Source organism: Pelodiscus sinensis, chromosome 3 (assembly GCF_049634645.1).
Source record: "Pelodiscus sinensis isolate JC-2024 chromosome 3, ASM4963464v1, whole genome shotgun sequence".
Classification (NCBI taxonomy): domain Eukaryota; kingdom Metazoa; phylum Chordata; order Testudines; family Trionychidae; genus Pelodiscus; species Pelodiscus sinensis.
Genome location: NC_134713.1, coordinates 12,218,140 through 12,238,392, shown reverse-complemented (window position 1 = coordinate 12,238,392; position 20,253 = coordinate 12,218,140). Strand labels below are relative to the sequence as shown.

At 45.6% G+C, this 20,253-nt stretch overlaps 1 protein-coding gene across 1 annotated transcript in view; it reads left to right on the top strand.

Annotated features, from left to right (window-relative positions):
- The window catches only part of RCAN2 (regulator of calcineurin 2), a 154,435-nt gene that overhangs the window by 8,684 nt on the left and 125,498 nt on the right, over positions 1 to 20,253 (top strand). Inside the window, exon 2 of the mRNA XM_075923385.1 lies at positions 6,787 to 7,013. Coding sequence (XP_075779500.1) covers positions 6,789 to 7,013 — 225 coding nt within the window. The 5' untranslated portion in view covers positions 6,787 to 6,788. The remainder of the gene's footprint in view (positions 1 to 6,786; positions 7,014 to 20,253) is intronic.

Genomic DNA, 20,253 nt, shown 5'->3' with positions numbered 1-20,253 from the left:
CAGCAGTGGGACAGCCACGGCGCGCCTGGACTGTCCCGCTGCCCGCATGCTCTGCGGCTTTGCTCCGCGTCTCCCAGGTCAGCAGACCAGGGAGATGGAGCAAAGCCGTGGAGGACTTGGGCTGTCCCGCCACTCCCTGGTCTGCTGGGGGGGGGGGTACAGCTAGTGCCCCCCCCCCAGCAGACCAGGCTTTTCTTGCCTACCCCTGGGGTAGAGCAGCTGGGGGCTGCCGGGTTGGTCCCGCAGCACCGCTCCGGACCAACCCAGCAGCACCCCAGCTGCTCTGCCTCAGGCGTCCTGATTCAGCCACTGCTGGTCAGTTTCAGCAGAGGCTGAATCAGGACGCCTGGGGCAGAGCAGCTGGGGTGCTGCTGGGTTGCTCCAGTAGCTCCGAGGAGCCGCGCTACTGGAGCAACCCAGCAGCACCCCAGCTGCTCTGCCCCAGGCATCCCCAAGTCAGGCGCTGCTGAAACTGACCAGCTGAAACTGACCAGCGCTGACTACAGGAAGCCCGAGGCAGAGTTGCTCTGCCCCAGGCTTCCTGGAATCAGATCAGGCTTCCTCTGATCAGTTTCAGCAGCAGCTGACTTGGGGATGCTTGGGGTTCTTAAGTTGAATCTGTATGTAAGTCAGAACTGGTGTCCAGATTCAGCCGCGGTTGAAACTGATCAGTTTCAGCAGCGGCTGACGCCAGTTCCGACTTACATACAGATTCAACTTAAGAACAAACCTACAGTTCCTATCTTGTACGTAACCCGGGGACTGCCTGTATTATTATTATTGCAGGGGTGGGGAACCTACAGCCCATAGGCTGGATCCAGTCTGCTCCCTCTTTTCATTTGGCCCACGGCAAGTTTCCACGGTGTGGGCTGGAAGCCCTAAGATAGTCCCTGCAGTCTCTAGAAAATTCCATGCACTGCATCCACCCCCCCAGAGCAGGCTCCCTAGCTCCCCTTGGCTGGGAACCATGGCTGGCGGGGGCAGTGTCTGCAGGCTCAGGCAGTGTGCAGTGCACAGAGCTCTGGTCTTTCTGCCTAGGATCCGGACATGCTGTCTGCTTCCAGGAGCAGTGCGGAGCCATGGCAGGCAGGGAGTCTGCATTAGCTCCATTCTGACATTGGAGTACCACCTGGCTGTAGCCCACACCTTGAACCCCCTGCTGTACCCCAACCCTGAGCCTGCTCCTGCACTCTAAACCCCTTGGCCCCAGTGCTGAGCTCCCACCTGTACTCTGAACTCCTCATTCCCAGTCTCAACCCAGAGCCTGCACCCCCAGTTGGAACCCTCACCTCCTCATGTACCCCAACTCCCTGCCCCAACCCAGAGCTTTCTTTGCAACCTCAGCTCTCATTTCTGGTCCCGCCGTGGAGCCTAGGGGAAGCTCTGAGCCTCCATACTCCCCCATGGGGCTGTATATGACCTGCAGCTGTTTTTTTTTTCTCCTGTGGATCAGTGGCCCCTGATAGAGAAAAGGCTCCTCACCCCCATTTTATTGGACCAATTTCTGGTGTTGAGAGACAAGCTTTTGGGCAGACACTGAGCTTTACAACAACACTGCATACGGTCAGTAACGATGTCTGTGTATTTGTGGGAAAAGTACTGTATATAGATGCACTTCTCACACTGTCCTGGATAAAGGATACTGTTATCCCTCTACCAAATGGCAGCCAATATCAGCATCATGGCCTCTTGGAGAAGAAATCAGTGGCATGCAATTTGGATATATTTTAAGTGTAACTAGTTTTATTTATAGCGCTAGTCCTGGAACAGAGGTGGTTAGAAAACATGCAGGACAATTCTTTCTCACAAATCTCAACCCAATGCTGCTTTCCAGTTCCCAGAGACCAGCTCTAATCTAAGAACTGACTTCAATTAAAGGCCAAGGTTGAGAGCAAACTTTCTTGCTGCTCATGCAGCAACCTCTGCATAGAGCCTGGCCTAACAGTGCTATCCACAAGTACCTGTCTTTCTAAGACTGACCACTGTGTGTCACACTGAGTAAAAGAATTTTGAAAACTTTGGATAACATAATCTCCAGTGGGACTGGATATAAAAATAATTCCCTCCATGGGGTTTGTTTGTATCGCTAACTTAATTAATAACAAAAACCAAGGAGCTTTCTTCTTGAGCTTGGCCCTTAAGATTTCCTTGCAAGATCCGTATCCTCTGCCTGTTGTTCCTTCTGCTGAGACACCCTCCTAAATTGGGAGTTAATTGGACACACCTGCTCTAACCTCAGAGTGACTCAGAAAAAAAAAATATCTCTGCACATCCCTCTGCATAGTTCAAATACCTGACATCAGGGTGACTCAGTTGAAGAGGGGCTTAGGATCTGACACTCTGCTATAATTACATTTGATTTCTTTGCTCCCTTACAGGGCCACCTCCCCTTCCATAACATCCCTGTGGAAACCATAGCAATTGCTTGCATGGAACTGTAATACTAGGAAAGTATTTAATCTATTTTTAGCTGCCTTTTAATGTAATTTAGCACCTGTAAACTAAGGACAGCCAAGACCTTGTGACGATCCAGCTCTCTGCAGGCCATTGACAAACGGTATGGTGGCCAATACACCAGTTTTGGTACCACTGGGTACCACTCCATCACAAAGTATGATGGTCTGACCCCAGGTTTCCAGAACTGCTTATGTCAATATTCATGTGGTCTGGTCGGGTAATTAGCTGGGGCCCCTACAGTTTGATACTGAAAGTGCATGTATACTGCACACTCCTTGTGTGTACAGAGTGCATATGATGTATTCCCTCCCTTCTCCCCCAATAGCACAGTTACAAATAGCAGAGTAGTTGGGGAGGCACTACTTAGGCAAGTAAAAGCACTCCTAAACCCCATGGGCAGTGTTCCCTGGAATGATTCAAATGCTGCTCAGCTGATAAACAGAGCACCCACAGCCAGCAGCATGGGTTTCTACTGCTGGTGCACATCCACACGTCTCAGTGCGCATGACAAAATTTATTCCACTCATGGATGGAAACAATTAAAGGAAGCACTGCTTGTGGGTATGTACCCTACATGCCTCTCAGCTTACCCAAGTAGTGCCTCCCTTTCCATGCTGATATTTTTGGCAGTGTAACGTCCTGCTCCATCCCCACTCCTGGTGCCTTTTTCTGCTGCAGAGAAAAGGGCCAGCTACTCCCTGCTGCAGGGAAAGTGAGAGACTTTTGGGGGCGACTTCAGATTCTTCTTTCTTTATTAGGCCTATGCTCCCACCAATTGCCACTTTAATGTTACTCATTGAGATTGTTGTTTCTCAATGCACTGGTGGAGTTGCACAGAGTACCGTATATTCCGGCGTACAAGACGACCTCTGATGTTAAAAACCATCCCCCAAAAATCGGGGGTCGTCTTGTACGCCGGGTATACATCCCAGGCGCGCCTGGGATGCCCCACCGCCGGAGCCCCTCCGCGGCTTTGAAAGCCTCGGGGGAAGCCGGCGGGGGGGGCATCCCAGGCGCGCCTGGGCTGCTCCCCCGCCGGAGCCCCTCCGCGGCTTTCAAAGCCTCGGGGGAAGCCGGCGGGGGGGCATCCCAGGCGCGCCTGGGCTGCTCCCCCGCCGGAGCCCCTCCGCGGCTTTGAAAGCCTCGGGGGAAGCCGGCGGGGGGGCATCCCAGGCGCGCCTGGGCTGCTCCCCCGCCGGAGCCCCTCCGCGGCTTTCAAAGCCTCGGGGGAAGCTGGCGGGGGGGCATCCCAGGCGCGCCTGGGCTGCTCCCCCACCGGAGCCCCTCCGCGGCTTTCAAAGCCTCGGGGGAAGCCGGCGGGGGAGCAGCCCAGGCGCGCCTGGGATGCCCCCCCGCCGGCTTCCCCCGAGGCTTTCAAAGCTGCTGCGGCTTTGCTCCCGGTGCCTCTGGTCTGCTGGGGACCATCTCCAGCAGACCAGGGACACCGGGAGCAAAGGAGGCGGAGGGGCGCTGGGGTATAAGATGAAACCCTATCTTTTAATTAAAAAGATAGGAGGTCGTCTTATACGCCCAGTCGCCCTATACGCCGGAAAATACGGTATAATCCTGGGCAGAATGTAGCTCTAAGAGTTTTAGTTGCAAAAGTATTTACAGACGTTAACAAGGAACAGCAAGGAGTATGCAAGGAAACAAGGCAAATCAGAAACAGTTGAACAAACTATGGAAATGGAGCTCTCTAACCACTTCCTTTCAGGAAAGAAAAATTGGCCTGTAACACTTGTTTGTAATTAATTGTCTTCGGTAATCTGACCATTATTCATCTGCATGCATCCTCTTGGGTCCTGATCCAAAGCCCTCTCCTCAAGCATATCCTCCCCCGCCATTCATTAATACTCCTCTAAAGAAAGTGTTAGGGCATGTCTATACGGCAACATTATTTTGAAATAACTAGCATTATTTCGGAATAACGTAGTCCGCATCGATACAGCAGGCAGCTATTTCGAAATAATGTCTTAATACTGTCAAGCTGGAGGACTTCTTACTCTGACTCCTGTCACCCTCATTGGACAAGGAGTAAGGGAAGTCAGAGCAAGAGTGCGCTATTTCGAAATAAGGGCTGTGTAGACGCTCCCAATTTCAAAATAATCTATGCAGCTGATGTAGCTCAATTTGTGTAGCTTATTTCAAGTTATGCCCTGCTGTGTAGACGCACCTTTCATTAGCCTAGAACAACAGGACATGCATTCTACAGCAAACCTTAACTTCTGCAGTTTAATCTGTTTGGATATAGTAGAATCGCAGGTTGTTGTCTGAGCTAAATGCCCTGTTCTTTCAACCGCAAGCACTGACTCGGTGGGTGATCTGAGACTGGAAAAATTAGTGCGTCCTTAGCACCCGCCTGCAGTCAAGTGCTCCCCCCTAAGTGCCTTTTTCCTGCCAGTGGCCCTGCTGACCCACTCCTCCTGCCCGCTGTGGAGTAGGTGTTCTGTGGTGTTTGGGAGGGGAGAGGAAGGAATAGGAATGGAGCATACTGGGGATGGGAGTGGGGAGAGGAGCCAGGGACTTGGGGCAAGAGGTAGAATGGAGGTGGAGCAGGGTGGGATGGGGCAGGATGGGAGGAAGGGATGGAATGGGGGCAGACAGGGAAGTCTGCACCTATGCTTTCCTTTCTATAAAACCTTTTTTTGTTAAGGAGCTTTAACTTTTTGACTTTGATTTTGCAATTTGGAATGATCAGAGAACTTTCATTTTTAAATCAGTTTTGAAAACTGTTGGCTTGCAAACCAACCGCTCTTTTGAAAGGGTGTTTAAGGGGGAAAAACATTGTAAGAGACTAGCACACTGAAGTTTTGCATCTGTCTAGCTGGAGTCCAGACTACATGCACCATCATTGGATTCCCACTTACAGCACATTTATCCCTTGACCTAGTCAAAAGACCATTTGTTTTTGGAGGGGACCTTAACCATGTCTTTACTTTCAAGGCCCTTCATGGCCTATTGTCACTCTCATTTCCTATTCTATATCAAGAATTGACTTCCACACCCAATCTGCTGATGATGCCAGAATCACTCTTCCACTTGTTAAACTTTTGAACAAGCACCTTTATACTTTCTCCCTTGTTGCCTTTAATGCTTTAGAGGAGTTCCTTGTACAAATCCAGAAAGCTACTTCACTGTTCTCCTTCAAGTCCTTCCTCTAAGCTCCTTTTTGCCACGATACCTACAATCAACTTTACAGTAGTTAGATTGCTCGTGTGCTGAGACCACAGTTTATCCTGCTGGCTGACATTGACTCTTTACTTTCTTGCACTCTCCTCAATCTCTCTGTGTCCCTCTGTTGTCTTTTGAGTTGTAATTCAATTGTAAGCTCCTTGGGTCAAGGACCATCATTTTGTTTTATGTTTGTACAACCTAGCATAATTGGAGCCATGGCTGAGGCTGACATGTGCTATGATAACGAATATTATTAAAATATGCTAAAGTTAAAAACATGTCCTAGAATTTTAGCATGATTTGGTACGTGGTTGGATCTCGTTTAGTCAATATTTTCATTAATGCCTTGGATGACAGAGTGGAGAGTATGCCTAAACAATTTGCAGATGACACCAAGGTAGAAAGGACCACAAGCTCTTTGGAGGACAGGGTTAACACTGAAAATGATTTTGATAAAGTGTAGAAGTGGGCATCACACTCCAGGAAAGATGTGGACAAATTGGAGAGAGTCCAGAGGAAAAAAATTATAGGTTTAGAAAACTTGGCCTATAAGTAAAGGTTAAAAAAACTAGGCATGTTTAGTCCTGAGAGAAGAAGATTGAGAGGGGAAGCTGGTAACAATCTTCAAATACGTTAAGGACTGTTTATATGGAGGACAGATTGGGCATGGAGAACAACGAAGACAGGACAAGAAGTAGTGGGCTTATTCTGCAGCAAGGGAGATTTAGGTTAAATGTTAGAAAGATTTTCCTAACTGCAAGGAATGTTAACCAATTCTGGTACTTAACTAGGGAGGTTGCTGAATCTCCCTCATAGGAAGTATTTAAGAACAGGTTAGAGAAACACATGTCAGGGATGGCCTAGGAATACTTGAAGTTGTTTCAATGTGTGAGGATGGAATAGATGACCTCTTGAGGTCCTTTCTGGCCCTCATTTCTATGACTTTATAATGTAGAAATAGCCCTAAAACTTTGGCTTGGACATCATTGAAGTTGATGGAAATGTCCTGGCTCTTGCATTGCTGTATAATCAAAGTGACTTCAAATTGAGCTTGATTTCAACTCTCTGTTCTTGGACTAAGAATTCCTGGAGTGATTTGTGTGCATAGTGTAAAAGCCTTCTAGACTAACAATCATCTTTTCTTCATGCCATTAGGAATGAGGGGAGAATCGTATTTCCTTGGAATGCGAGGCCTTGGTCACTATAGCTGTATTCCAGAGGATGGGGGAATTTTCCTGCTCTACTCCATAGACAGAGACAAGGATATAAAGAGATGTTTTGCAGAGGAAGATTTTCATGAAATAACTGATTTCAATGATCTCCCAAACTCCCTCTTCGCTTGTAATGTCCACCAGTCTGTGTTTGAAGGCGAGGACAGTAAGGTATGGTGTTACTTTTCCACTTACATGAGAACTATGGAAAGTATTTAACATTTGAATGGTGCAATGCTTGTTTTTACTTTATTGGATTTTTAAAAAAAATGTTCATCCCATATGAGGGAAATGGAGCCTACACTTTAGGAGTCTTCTTTGGGGGAAAAGAACAACCGTCTGCCCCAATATTTGACTTTTTAAAGTAATCATATCATAGGCAGCAGTGCAGGGTGGTAGGGAGAGCCGGCCCAAGAGGGGAGCCAGTTTAAAAACCAGCTCTGTATCAGAAGCAGTAGCACAGGGCGGTAGCAGCCCCGCCCCACGGACAGAGGCTGCTCCTCATCTCACAGTGATGCCCGGGCCTGCAGTGGGTAGAGGCTGTCTGGTGCTGTGTGCTGCTGCCTCTCCTACAGAGCTGGTTTTTAAACTGGCTCCTCTCACTGACCGGCTCCCCTGCCACCCTGCGCTGCTGTCTCTGCTACAATTACCTGATAGCTAACATCCCTCTGTTAAATAAAACTTGCCTGCCAACTGCTGTGCATGAAAAGGGTTTGGTTTTGTTAACTTTCTGCAAATCTCACCAGACTTGTGGGCTCACGGATCATAGCAACCATCACTGCAGACATGGTGGAGGTGGCAAAGTTAAACACAGGAAAGAATGTTTCTCCTGCTCATTGGTAACTCATTCGTGTAATGTCACTGCCTTTCCTGTATTGCTTATAAATGTCTTAAATTCTAATCTGAAGTAATTTCTCACCAGGCAATGTGGAAAAAATCCCCACCCCCCCTTCCCTCTTGGTTTCATTTTTGCTGATCTACAACTACGCTGGTTATGTGGAAATTTGAAAATATTTATAGTGCTACAATTAGACTTAAATACCCAAATTGGAACCCTTTAAAATCCTCTAGAATCTTGGTGGCTGAGCAGCAGGATTTGGGGTTGAAAAACGTTCAGCAGGAGGTGTGCGATTCTTGTTTCTAAGGAAACAGATGGGGATATTGTTAGATGGGGGTTGGTTTTAAAATAAAACCGATATGGTTCTATAATTATCTGGGATTAGGCTTGGCTAGCTGCTGCAGGGATGTTCAGCCTGGTAGTTAAGGTTACTTGAGTGGCTACACATAAGCTCTCTTTTTCTGCATGGAGAATCTGATGAGATGATTGCAGTGAACATGGGCTTTCATTCAAACGGTTTGGAGAGGCACCTGGACAAAACTGGAAGGGCAGGACTAAAGCTTTTTTAGGATGGAGAGCAAAGAACCTGTGCGGTGGTGGGAAAGGTATGGCTTTAGGCTGGCTGATTTGTTCCCAGGCAAATCAACTGCATGAAGGATTATGCAGAAGCAGACTTGCAGCTAAAGGCACTGGCCAGTGTTCTTGGCTGAGGTCCTATTACTTGTGTATAGCTTTGCTATTTGTTTGGGGTAATTTTTTTTTTTTTAACATCTTTCTTCAAGGTGAGATGTCTTGTGTATCCACTGTGAATAACATGAAGTAGGAAGGAATATCCTGAATCTCTGCAACATAAAGAAATGATCTACTGTGGAATCCCAAATAGCGATGTAAAAGTATAGTCGATTAGACTGTGCTAATTAGGTAGTCGAGTGGACTATTCGCTCCCCCCTCCCTTTTGCTCCTTCTGTATCAGAGGCAGCAAGGTGGGGGAAACAGGAGCCACTGCCGAGAGGAGCCGGCTTTAAAATTGGTTCCCCCAGCATCGACTTTGCGGTGCCACCTGCCCTCCCCCTCTGCTGGAGCAGCCTCTGTTTGTGGCAGCCGGGGCTGGCCAAGGACAGGGGCTGCTGGACCTGGCATGAGCTGGAACTAAGGAAGCTCAGCTCAGTTGCAACTCATGCCAGTCTGGGACTGCTGCAGCTCTGCATTTTAAATGTACTAAGAACCAAGCGGCTCTTACTACATTTCAACTGCAGAACCATATCAACTAATCATGTAGTTGGTACAGATTGTGTTGACTACACAGTTGTCAGTTACCCACCTCTTAACATCCTTAATCCAAACTCTACTTCCTGCTGGCAACTAGGTTGGCACTAAAGTGACCAGCGGTCTTCTACAAACCCTAAATAATAACCTTGGAGAGTTGTGCAATCTTAGGTCCTAATAGAGAGGCAGCTGCACTAGCAACTATCCCCATCATGCTCTGCTGAGTGGTGTCGCCAGGAGATCCACCACTGTTTATTGAATATGTGCAGCTGGCCTGCATTGGCAGGGTGTTGCCCTGTTTGCATCTTGAGATGCTGATGATGGGGATTGGTTGCTCTTTGACTTAGGAGGGAAAATCCTATTGTGGGATTCTTGGCTCCTGAGCTCCTAAATCCCTTTTGCAAATGACATTTAGGCTAAGCACAGCAATGCCAAAATACCTTTCAAAATCTCAGCCTTGATTTCAAAGGGAGTTAAGGGCACAAAGTATGTTGCAGGATTGGCATGTTAGTTTACCTAGTTCTGGCAGAGTAAAAAGGTGTTCAGGAGGAAGCAAATATGGATCTTTGGGTCGAGCCTTTTCAGAAAGATGAGTTCCTTCTAACCATAATCAGTATCTCTTGAAAGTTTCCTTTAGACACACTGAATTGCTCTGTCTCCTTTTTGAAGCTGGACTAGTCTACTGTTTATCTCAGGGCTACTCAACTTGGGAAGCCCTGGAGGCCACAATGATACTCACAGCACATGCTGAGGGCCGCAACTTAAATATGGTTGCATATACTTGCAAACATATACGCAAATAGCTTCTTTCACACTGATGGGCATGAATACAAAGATTAAGGCACGACTACACAACATGCAGGCCCTATTTACGTCAGTTCTGCTGCTACTAATAAAATGCAATATTTACCCAATTTCCAGCCATATGACAGCAGTTTTAATGAGCAACGACAGTCCAGAAATTTAACTACTAAAATGCGTATCTACAGAAGACCATTACATTGACTGTTTTTTTTGTTTTGGCTCCCACCCATGGGCCGTGTGTTGAGCCCTGTGTAAACCCAAACTGCACCATGATCTGCAAACAAACATGCCACGGGCTGCATGTGGCCCGCGATCCGCGTGTTGAGTAGCCCTGGTTTAGCTGATAGCTTAGTGACTAAAGAAATTGGTGGTAACATAACTGAGTAAAGCACAGCAATCTCTGAAAATGTGCAAGAGTAATAAGTGTGTCTTACTGTCTGGAGGCGCACCACGGGTGCCCCTTTTACCCGCCCCCATCCGGGGAAGGAAGGGGTCTCCCCCAGGGTTACGTCGTCGTCTGGGGGGACGTTGGAAGGCAATGCTTCTGTCCTGACAGCCCTCCCCCCCCCCCCCCCGCGCGCGTACCTGCTCCCGGTCTGGTCCTTCAGAGCCACTCACCCCCGGGCCCGCCCTAACCTCTGGGAGCAGCCCAGGGCCTGATGGGTCTGCAACGTTGACCCTTTAAGACTGGAGAGAAGTTCTTTTCCTCAACCCTCCAACCACGCGGGCTCCTGTCCGCCCTGGGCTGCTTCCTACCACCCCCACTCACCACTGTGTGCCTGAGTCCCGATCGTCTCCTTCTGGGATGCCAACCGCTTCCCCGGGTGATGACTCGCCGTGTTGTCTCGCTGCCACTGGCTGGTCTTCCCCCAGCCAAGGGGCTCATCTTCTCCCCTCCGGGGGTGTCCCCTTCAATTCCCCGCCTGGCAGGGGGGGCAGGTTCTCCCCAGCACCCGGGTCCCCCTCACCCTCCAATTCGGAGGACCTTCCTTTCCCCCCCTCCTCTGCTTGCTGCGCCGTTGGCATTTAAAGCGCCCGGCGTCTGGTGCAAGCATGCGCTGCAGGGACGTGGGGGCGGGGCTGGGTGGCCACGGCTCCCCGCCACAGTGGCCACCCAGTGGCGGGGCGTTTGCGCTCCGTCACACTTACGAATGGTGACTCAGCTTTGGAGCTAGAGGGTCCAATGTCATGTACACATCAGCGAGACGGAGCGTGCCTCTATAGAGAACTATGGATGATTAAGGAGTTCGGCTTACAGGTAAGTAGTGGCTCATCTTTTATTTCACAGTCTGTATGTCAGTCCAGATAGAATTACGCTACAGCTTCCAAGTAACACAAATGTGTACCAAGGGACTTGATTTCCCTAGAACAAATACTCATGCTCCCAGCTGGTTGAGTTTCATAATCCTTTCTATTATTAACTACTACTGCAGGATAAGAACAGACGTGATTTCGATATAAAATCTTGTACCCTTACTAGGCTAAAGTAACTGTAGGTTGATTTTGGTATTTTAATAAGTGCTGCTAATAGACTTATACCCTGCAGTATTGCTTTTCAGTCTAGTTTATAGCAATAGTACAGTGGCCTGCTATGAAAACCTCATTGATGTAACTTTTATACCTACTATATATGCATTAAGTGTTATGTATCTTAGGCCAGGCATACTCTACATCAGAAAGTCCACCTAAAATACATAACTCCAGCTATGAGAATAGCATAGTTGGAGTCAACATACCTTAAGTTGAATTTCTGTGGTATCCCCAGTATGGGAGGTTGATGGGAGAAACTATCCCGTTGACTTCCTTATTCCTCACAACTTAGTGGAGTACTGGGGTTGACCGGGAACCATCAGCAGTTGATTTAGCAGGTCCTTACTAGACCCACTAAATGGAACCCTAGAAGGTCAATCTCTGGAGTGTTGCTTTCAGGGTAAGTGAAGACAAGCCCCTACAGACAGAGTGAGAACTCTTGCAGTGTGATTGTAATGGCTTTGCTACTCTTTGAAGCACATTTTGGGGGGGGGGGGGTAGGAGTCTGTACAAATGGGTTTTTACAAAACAGAGCTAGAGAAAGATGATAGTGTAAAGTATTGTTTTGATCTGGTGTATGAGCTTCCTGCCAAAACATTTTTATTTAATTAAATCTAAGTTCTAGCTGTACATGGCATATAATAATTTTAGCCTGTGGCGCAGTGGTGGGGGGGGGGGGGGGGAGGAGGAAGGGAGTGGGAGGAGAAGGAGGGTGTCACACTGACGATTAAAAAAAACAACTCAGTTGAATACAATGATGATTTATCCTGGAACTGAAAGCACTTGAGGCAAACTATATTTATAAACACATGGTAGTTTGGAAGATTCTTTGTTTAAAGTAAAACAAACCAAATAGAAGGATTAATATACATTTCTTCATACCAGGGATCTCTTTCCTGCAACCTATCACATGGTGGTTGTGGGTGTCTAAAGTTGAAAAGAGTTGCATAACTAAATTGTGGCTACCAAAAATTCAAATACCTTCTCCCTACCTCAAAAGAAACTTCATAATAGTTTCTTCTATTTTGCTTTCTCTTACCTATCTCCCTTACATTTTGTATGGTTCTTTCCTTTCTTCTGCATTTTTCCTTTCCTTTTTTCTTAGGGCTGGATCCATCACAGAGCAATCTCTTCTGGTTTAATTAAATGTGACCTAAATTTGGGGACTATCTTATTCTAAGGACTACTGACAATTGCTGCCTGGCTGGGAGAAGGATGGTTAAAGATAAATCTGTGCTGGAGCCATTGGACTTGATCCCAATATTTGATTACAGACCCTTCACAGCAGTGTCTTTTTCTGAATGCAGAATCACTGCTGCTTTTACTGCCCTTGGCCCTCTTCATCTTATGAGAAGGCTTTGTAGATACCAGAATAGAACAGATCTTTCTGAGCTGGAGGATCCTTTTTGAGAAGTGACTGCTTGCTCAACAGTAGCCGAGGAGAGGAAAATTGAGGTTATAAATGCACAAAGCTCTCCTCTGTGAGTGGCTGCACTACAGTAATAGAGTAGCCTTTGGCTCAGAACTGAGTCCTTAGTCTAGAAATAATTTGGAAAGCAAAGAAATCTGAATACCGGGGGAAAAAAATATTGCCCGAGAACTACTTCCTGGTGGATGGATAGGTGGGGAAGAAGAGCACGTAACATGTATGTGCTGAGAATTTCCATGGACAACGTACGTATAGACATGACAGGGTTAATGTCAAGACTTTTCATATGAAATATAGACTTGAAGTACCCAGTCTTCAATCTGTTTAGAAAAGACAGTTTCAGAGAAGGAACAAAAAAGCACGGAGAGGTGAAGTGAGTTGCTTTTAAGGTTGCTCAGTTGATTAGTTGCAAAGCTACAGAACCTAGGTCTTCAGACTCCCAGTCTATGCTGTACCCAGTTACTCTTTTTATTTTTAGATTCCAGTGATTTATTTTAGATTCATTTCTTTGTAGCAGAGACTGTCTTTTATTCTCTGATTGTGCAGTGATCAGCACAAAGAAGCTGCCTTGATTTTTGGCCGGGGCATGTGGCATTTTGCTACCAGAAAATGAATGAAAAGTAGTAACAACATTCCCACACCCTGGGAAATGGCACGCAACCCAAGTAACTTAAACGTGTTTGGTTTAAGTCACTGCACACTTGTGAGACACTGATGGGACAACTTGTGGGTAAGATTGGTAGAAGTGGGCCTGTTATTTCTGGCTGCTAGAATAGCTGAATGAGAGGAGCTGCCCCTTTCCTGTCCCTGATAAGAAAGCTGTGCTATGAAGCCAAAGGGCATGACTTTGATTACTGTTTAAGGACGTGTGTGTATTGCTTCTAATTCAGCTAATTGCTCAGTGTAACCATAGAGTTTTCCATTCCCTGATCTTTCTGTTTAGCACAACAGCATTTCTTTGTACTGTGTGTATTAGTGTTTTCCTTGTAAGCCCCTCCTTTGTGGGAATTCTGTAACTTGACTCTACAATTCCCATTAGGCTGGAATTGGTAAATATAGATGGAAGCAGATATTTATTTTCTTTTGTTAAGATGCTTTATAGTTGTAGTTTAACAAGCTTCAGGATGTGCTTTATGCTTAAATACCAATCTTGGAGATGCCTTAGCAATGTAAAATGGTCAGAGAAGGAACAGACGCTTGTCTGTTTGATCAAGTCATTGAACGACTCCACAGCTATTTTTTCTTTCCTGCGTAAATCAGGAGTAGTGCTATCAAAGGAGCTGAAGAGGAGAAACTGATGGAAAAGCTAGTGCAAGGAGAGGATCAGGTCTTGTCGATGTAGGTCATTACGGTGTTGCTGTTATGCAACTTTAGCTACAGAGACGCATACAGATTTGCCTTTCCCAGGTTCATTTAATAGTAGTGAGAGAGAAGAGGGTTTTCATCTCTGAATCAGTACAGAGATCTATATAGGAACTAGCAGGAAGTGTTTTGTGCTCTCCTCATCATGGCGATTCTGATCTGTGATTGGAGAGGAGAGTTTGGGGAGGTAAATAACAATTTAAATGTATCCCAAACTATAATGAGCGTGTGGGGTGTCGGGGGTAAGGAGAAGAGTGCAGCTGAGTTGATGAAGCAGGATTGTAGTTCCCATGGAATTATCATTATTTTGGGGGAGCAGCATAGGGAACAGCTAAATATCATACCTTGAGCGAACCTTTCTAGCCCAGGGCAGGGCATCTCTGTTCACATATGGTCCTGATCCTGCCAAGATTAAAATACAAGCTTTACCTCGAGAGCTTCTATCTATATTCAAAGTGCATTGAAACGCTGAACTTCTGTATTGCCTCTGTGTTTTATATAAAAAAAAAAATCACAGTGTTCTTTCTGGAACTGAAGTAGGAGGTTTTATTTTTCCAATAAAGATCATATAGAAATGAATTGAGGTTTGCTTTGGCAGCGCTCCTTTCAAGCAAAGAGTGGAGCCAGTGTGACTAGGTATAATGAATGGAATGTGTCCTAGCTTCTATGTGCCATAGGTCTGGCTCCAGAGGCATATGCTGGGAGACAATTTTTGCGCGTGTGTTTGTTTGTACTTTTTACTTGATTTTAAAAACAGTCTCTGAAAACCCAGAACCTCTCTGGCTGTATGACATCACTGGAGCCTCTAGGTGTTGAGTCATCATTATTTTTAGGAAGTGGCACACTTGTTTTGTACTAATAATAGGATTCAGGCCTGGGCTCTGTGGAAAGTCACCCCAGCAAAGATGAAGTCACCACTCCCAGGCTGGAATGGAATGCAGGCTCCATTCCTGGATTCCTGGTACACTTATTGTTACTTTATTTTACTTTCATTTTTTCTACCTTTTAAGGTTGTCTGTCTGTTGGTGTGATAACGCTATCAGAAACTGCCACTTGAAATGGTGGGATGTTTTCTGTCTGGGATTTTCACGTACTCGGACTATAGCAGAACACAACATGGAATGAATGTGTTGCTCCATCACTCGGTTTAAAAAAACCCAACTCTCCTGCACAGGAAGTGTACTGTACAGGCAGCTTTCTATACAATGCCTGCACAGAAGGGTAATAGCGAAGCAGAATGGCAAAGTAATCCTAACCCTTTATCATTTCATGGCTCGTAGCTTCATTATGAAATCCTAGGTTAGTGTAATCCCATCCTATTCTCCATCTAGGCAAGAGTCTAGAGACCAAAGTGTACTATCTTAGACCTCAGTAGCCCTTGTCTGTTAGGCACTTAGGGCTTTTCTACACTACGAGGGATAGATTGAACTAAGTTATGGAACTTCAGCTATGTGAAGAGCGTAACTCAAGTTGATGTACTTAGATCCACTTACTGCAGTGTCTTTGCAGCAGTGTGTCAACGGGAGAAGCTCTGCCATTGACTCCCTTTGTGCTTCTCTTTGAGATGGAGTACTGGAGTCGAGGGGAGAGCGATCGGTGCTTGACTTACCGCATCTTTAGATTGATCGCTGCCCCCAAGGATACAGCTCATAGCGTTGACCTGCCAGTAGTATAAACAAAAGATGTTTCTTGTTCTGAATTCTACAATCCATCAAGAGCCTTAATGACTTTGATATTCCACCATCTCTACTGATTCAAGTCCTTTCCCAGCAATCTGTGCTGATACAAAATATTAAGCGCCCCATGGGAGAGTAGCCACACCTTTATACAGCACCCAGAAATTTTACTCTCTGGCAACCTCTTGCAGGTGGGATTTTAGTTCGTGGAGCCTTTCATTCCTTTATTTCTACAGATGACTGCCTTGTGTCTCCCACGTCTCCCATCAGGCCCTGTCTATCACAAGCTGGTATCCTTGCTAAAGAATCAGCTCAGTGCCCACTTTTGGAATTAGGGAATCCTCTGGGATAGATCCTAGGGTCAGTTGCAAGACTATTTTGTCCCTGTGTTCGGCAAACACAGGGCTGGTCTCATGCATATCCAGAGACTTGCCATTTATTTGAACCCTGGCATACAGTAGTTCGGGAGCTATCAAATGTGCACTGGTCTTGATGTCCCTAGTGTGGACAGCTGTCTCAACAGTCCTACAACGTGTGAGTTTTGGATTTTCGTTGGCATGTCATATATTCTGGGGTAATGCTGCCTGCTTAGCTCTAGAACGGAGCTGACGTGGTTGGAAAGGTTAGTGGTGGAATGATTCCAAGTCACAAAAATCCTCTCTTTTTTGATAGAGAGAGAAATGTTTTGGTATCTTCATGCTTTTGTCGACCTAGTCTGTCCTTTGACAATTCCAATACCTATGCCCAAAGAGGGACGTTTGCTGCAGGAAACCTCACTGAGACGTTCCTCATTTTTACATTCTCTCCATTAACAAAGCCATTTACAGAGGGCCCAAAGAGAACTAGGTTTTTATAGACACAGGGCCTGTGTCTTTTGCTCTTATCTGAATCAGTTATAAATTTCCCTGTGAATTAAAAGGTTTTGTTGTTTGCGACTGGCATTCTGTTTCCTAGATGGCCTACAGCCTGCTCTTTGTGTTCCTGTCATTCCCGTTCACGGGCAGGATCATTCAGTAAATGAGAAGAGAAAGCCATGCTAATTTTGCTTTCACTTTCTGGCCAAGTCAACTGTCCAGCTTTCTGATCTGAGAACCTTGTCAAAAAGATCTCTTATGTTCCTCTCCTACAGAAAAGACCTTGCTATCTTGAGGCCTTTTAGGCTTACTACAATCTAGGCAGGTTAAATGCCTGTTCATCGCTACCCTACTGACGTGGAAATTAATAAAAAAATTTCAAATACACCTCAATTTGGCAAACACTTTTACAATAATGCTTAATTTAGAAAATATTTCTAAAAGTAAGGGTGTTTATTATTATTTTTAATTCTGCAATCAGCACTTAATACAGTGGCAGATAGTTCTTGGTAGATGCCTGAAAAAATGTCTGAGTTACTATAAATTTCTGTGGCAGTTTGAGTCTCTTACAGGGTGTTTTGGTGCAAAAGTGCCTTCCCATGGGTGGGAAAATATCCCTGGGTCTAGATCAATTGGGTCAAAGGTAGACTTGTAATTTCTGTCACTGAAATTTGGAATGATGCTTCAAAGCATGCAGTTATAAGATAGCCGTTGCTAATTTTATGAAGATGGACTGATTAATGTTCTTCCCAGAACACGCAAGTCAGTCCTCTTTAAATTTGGAAACTTACTTTTCTCTTATAAGCTGCCATGGAAACATTCTTCCTAGCATTGCTTTCGGTGGTCATGCCCTGCTCAGCGGCATGCAGAAAGTGTTCACTGTACCATGAACAAAAGCGTGGAGAAGTTTAATTGGGAGAGAACCAATCAATATAAATAACCATAATGACAACTAGGAGACGCCTATGCATTTGGGTCATATAAAGCAGGTGCAGCATTTTAAATAACGAGGTGCATATGTATTGGTGAGTCCATGCCCAGCTTTAGGAGAACCCTGTGTACTGACATTAGAAAGCAAAGGTTGTGTTAATCTATGAGCTAGAGAACTTTAAGGTGATCTCACTAAAGAATCCCCTTTACATTCATTACAGCCCAGTTCTGTGTCTGCTGTAGCATAAGGGACACTCCAGGATACACAGTGGAGATGGCTCTGATCCAAATACTTCTGAACTTTGTGGAAATTAGTATTAATATCCCAATTCTGAAATTGGGTTCCCTTCTCTAATAGGCTAATCCAAATCCCTGGATCTGAACATCCCTTATCTTTGAGGAAGTTAGGATCTGGATTGGAACTTTGGGGCTGGAGTATTCTTTCCTATTAACAAGAGTGAAGAGCAAGCACGTAGATGGAGAACTGCCAAGAACTTACTCTGAAAGGGAACGTATTTTGCTGGCTGTTTGGACTTCTACATAATTCTGTATGAAATTGAGAAGTTCGATGCACTTACAATGTCTTCACTGTGCTAGATCACAGCGGAGTCTGTCAGAGGACTGTAGTACAACACAACCTTCTGGGAAGATAAAAAGCAAAACAACCAAAAATACTGCTATAATCTACAGTATAACTTTATGCCTTTTTATTCCTCACCAGCTTGGAGAGTTTTGGATTATAGTGCTTTGTGTCAATATTCAACGGTGACATATTTTGGCTAAGTTTACTAGCAACTGGTACTATTTACACCTCATGCCCTGCATTGTTTCTGCATTGTTGCCTCTCTAGCCAGGGCATCTGTGGAGAGGCATAGCTTTTTCCTGACTTCAAGCAAAACCATAGGGAGGCCTGACCACAGATAGAATAAATACCCGCAATAAACTTAGACTTTCAGATATACTTTTTGCATTTAAATGCTAAAAATGTTGGCCCAGTGCAGTGTTAAAGAAAGAAGTAAACTCCTTGAGTTGTGATGAAGGCAACTAAAATAACTGAATCTTCTAAATGGAAAGAGGTTCATGTGTGTGATTTATAGCAAGGATCTTGGTTCATTCTCTCAGACCATTTTAATCTCCACTGAGAGCAATATTTTTTTTCTCATTCTTTCTTTTTTTGTCCTGCTTCTTTGGTAAAGAAGACTCAAGGGAGTCCTCGTTCCTAAATAGAAAGTCAACAAATATCAGTTTTTATCGTTGATAATTATCAAAAGTGCAGTAAAGCCATCCTAATGCAGTTAATGCAGCAGCTGTTCCCAATCTTAATACCATTACTGATATCAGGATGTGTGGCTGGATTAGGATCTATTTTCTGGTCCAAGGAAAAGGTTTCCATATGAAGGTCAGCCTTTGCTACAAGAAGACATGCATCATTTATGTAGAGGTTACATTCTGTTTGAACTATGTACAGTGCAGTAGGCTTGTAGTTATTTCTGAAGTAAATTGCAATTAAAAGGCAGCTTTTAAATTAGTACAGAACACCTTTTATTTTGCCTACCACCTGTTAATCAAACAGTACTTGTGCAGAGTTAAATTATATTGTTACCAAGTCCAGTGATAAATAATAGCAAAGGGAGAGAGAAATTAAGCAAGGGGGCAAAATTATTTTCAAAAGTTGAAAAGAAAGGAAGACTCTGTAAAGCAAAGAAATACAGGAATCTATGCTAGGGATGTCAATGTGTAGACGACTACACGATTAACCAATAAGCCTGGGCTTATCAATTAATCTTGTCGACCACACGCATTCTTCCCCCTTGTTGCTTCTGTATCAGCCGAGGAGTGGGGCCGTATCAGAGGTAGCAAGGGGAGGGAGTGGGAGCTGGTGCCAATGTTGAGCTGATTTAAAAGCTGGTTCCCCACAAGCACTGGATTTGCCCATTGCTATCCCTGCACTATTGCCTCTGATAGAGAGGCTGCAGGTGGGAGCCGATACGCGTGGGGAGTGGCTTTTAAGCAGCATTCCGTGTGTGCTAACTTTGTGGACCTGCCTGCCCTCCCTTGCTGCCTTGGAGCAGCCTCTGTTCATGGGGAGCTCAGACCCCAGTGGAGAGGGATTGCTGCCACCCCTCTCTTCTGCCTCAGTATCAGAGGCAACAGCACAGGGTAGCAGGTGGGAGCCAGTCTGTGTGGGAAGCTGGTTTTTAAACTCGCTCCTCCCATGGATCGGCTCCCTCCTGACACGTCGTCCTACTTGAATAAGGGATCTCCAGGAAAAGGGCTTATTTTCCGGAAAATCGCGTCTAGACTGGCGCTTTTCTCTGGCAAAAACCCCGAGCCGGAAAAAAGCGGCAGCCATGTAAATGCAAATGCCGCGGGGGATATTTAAATCCCCCGCGGATTTGCAATTCCGAAGTGTCTCATTAGCATCCCTTTCTGGAAAGGGATGCCAATGTAGACACAGCCTGTATGTCCCACCCAATCATGGTCCAAGAGAACACACTGTTTATCAAAATTCCTCAATGTTAAGAGGCTTTTTTTTTTTTTTTTTTTTAGCTTGAGCCAGAGGTATACTTGGCTAAAAATGGCTATATGCCAAGGCAAAGGCAAGAACTAATTCCCACAGAAGTCAAGGGGGCTCTTTTTATTAGGCTAGATTGCATAGCACCAACCCACAGCCCTGACTGTAGTGGTGTGGAGCTGCCTTACAGCTGGGTAAATGGTGAGG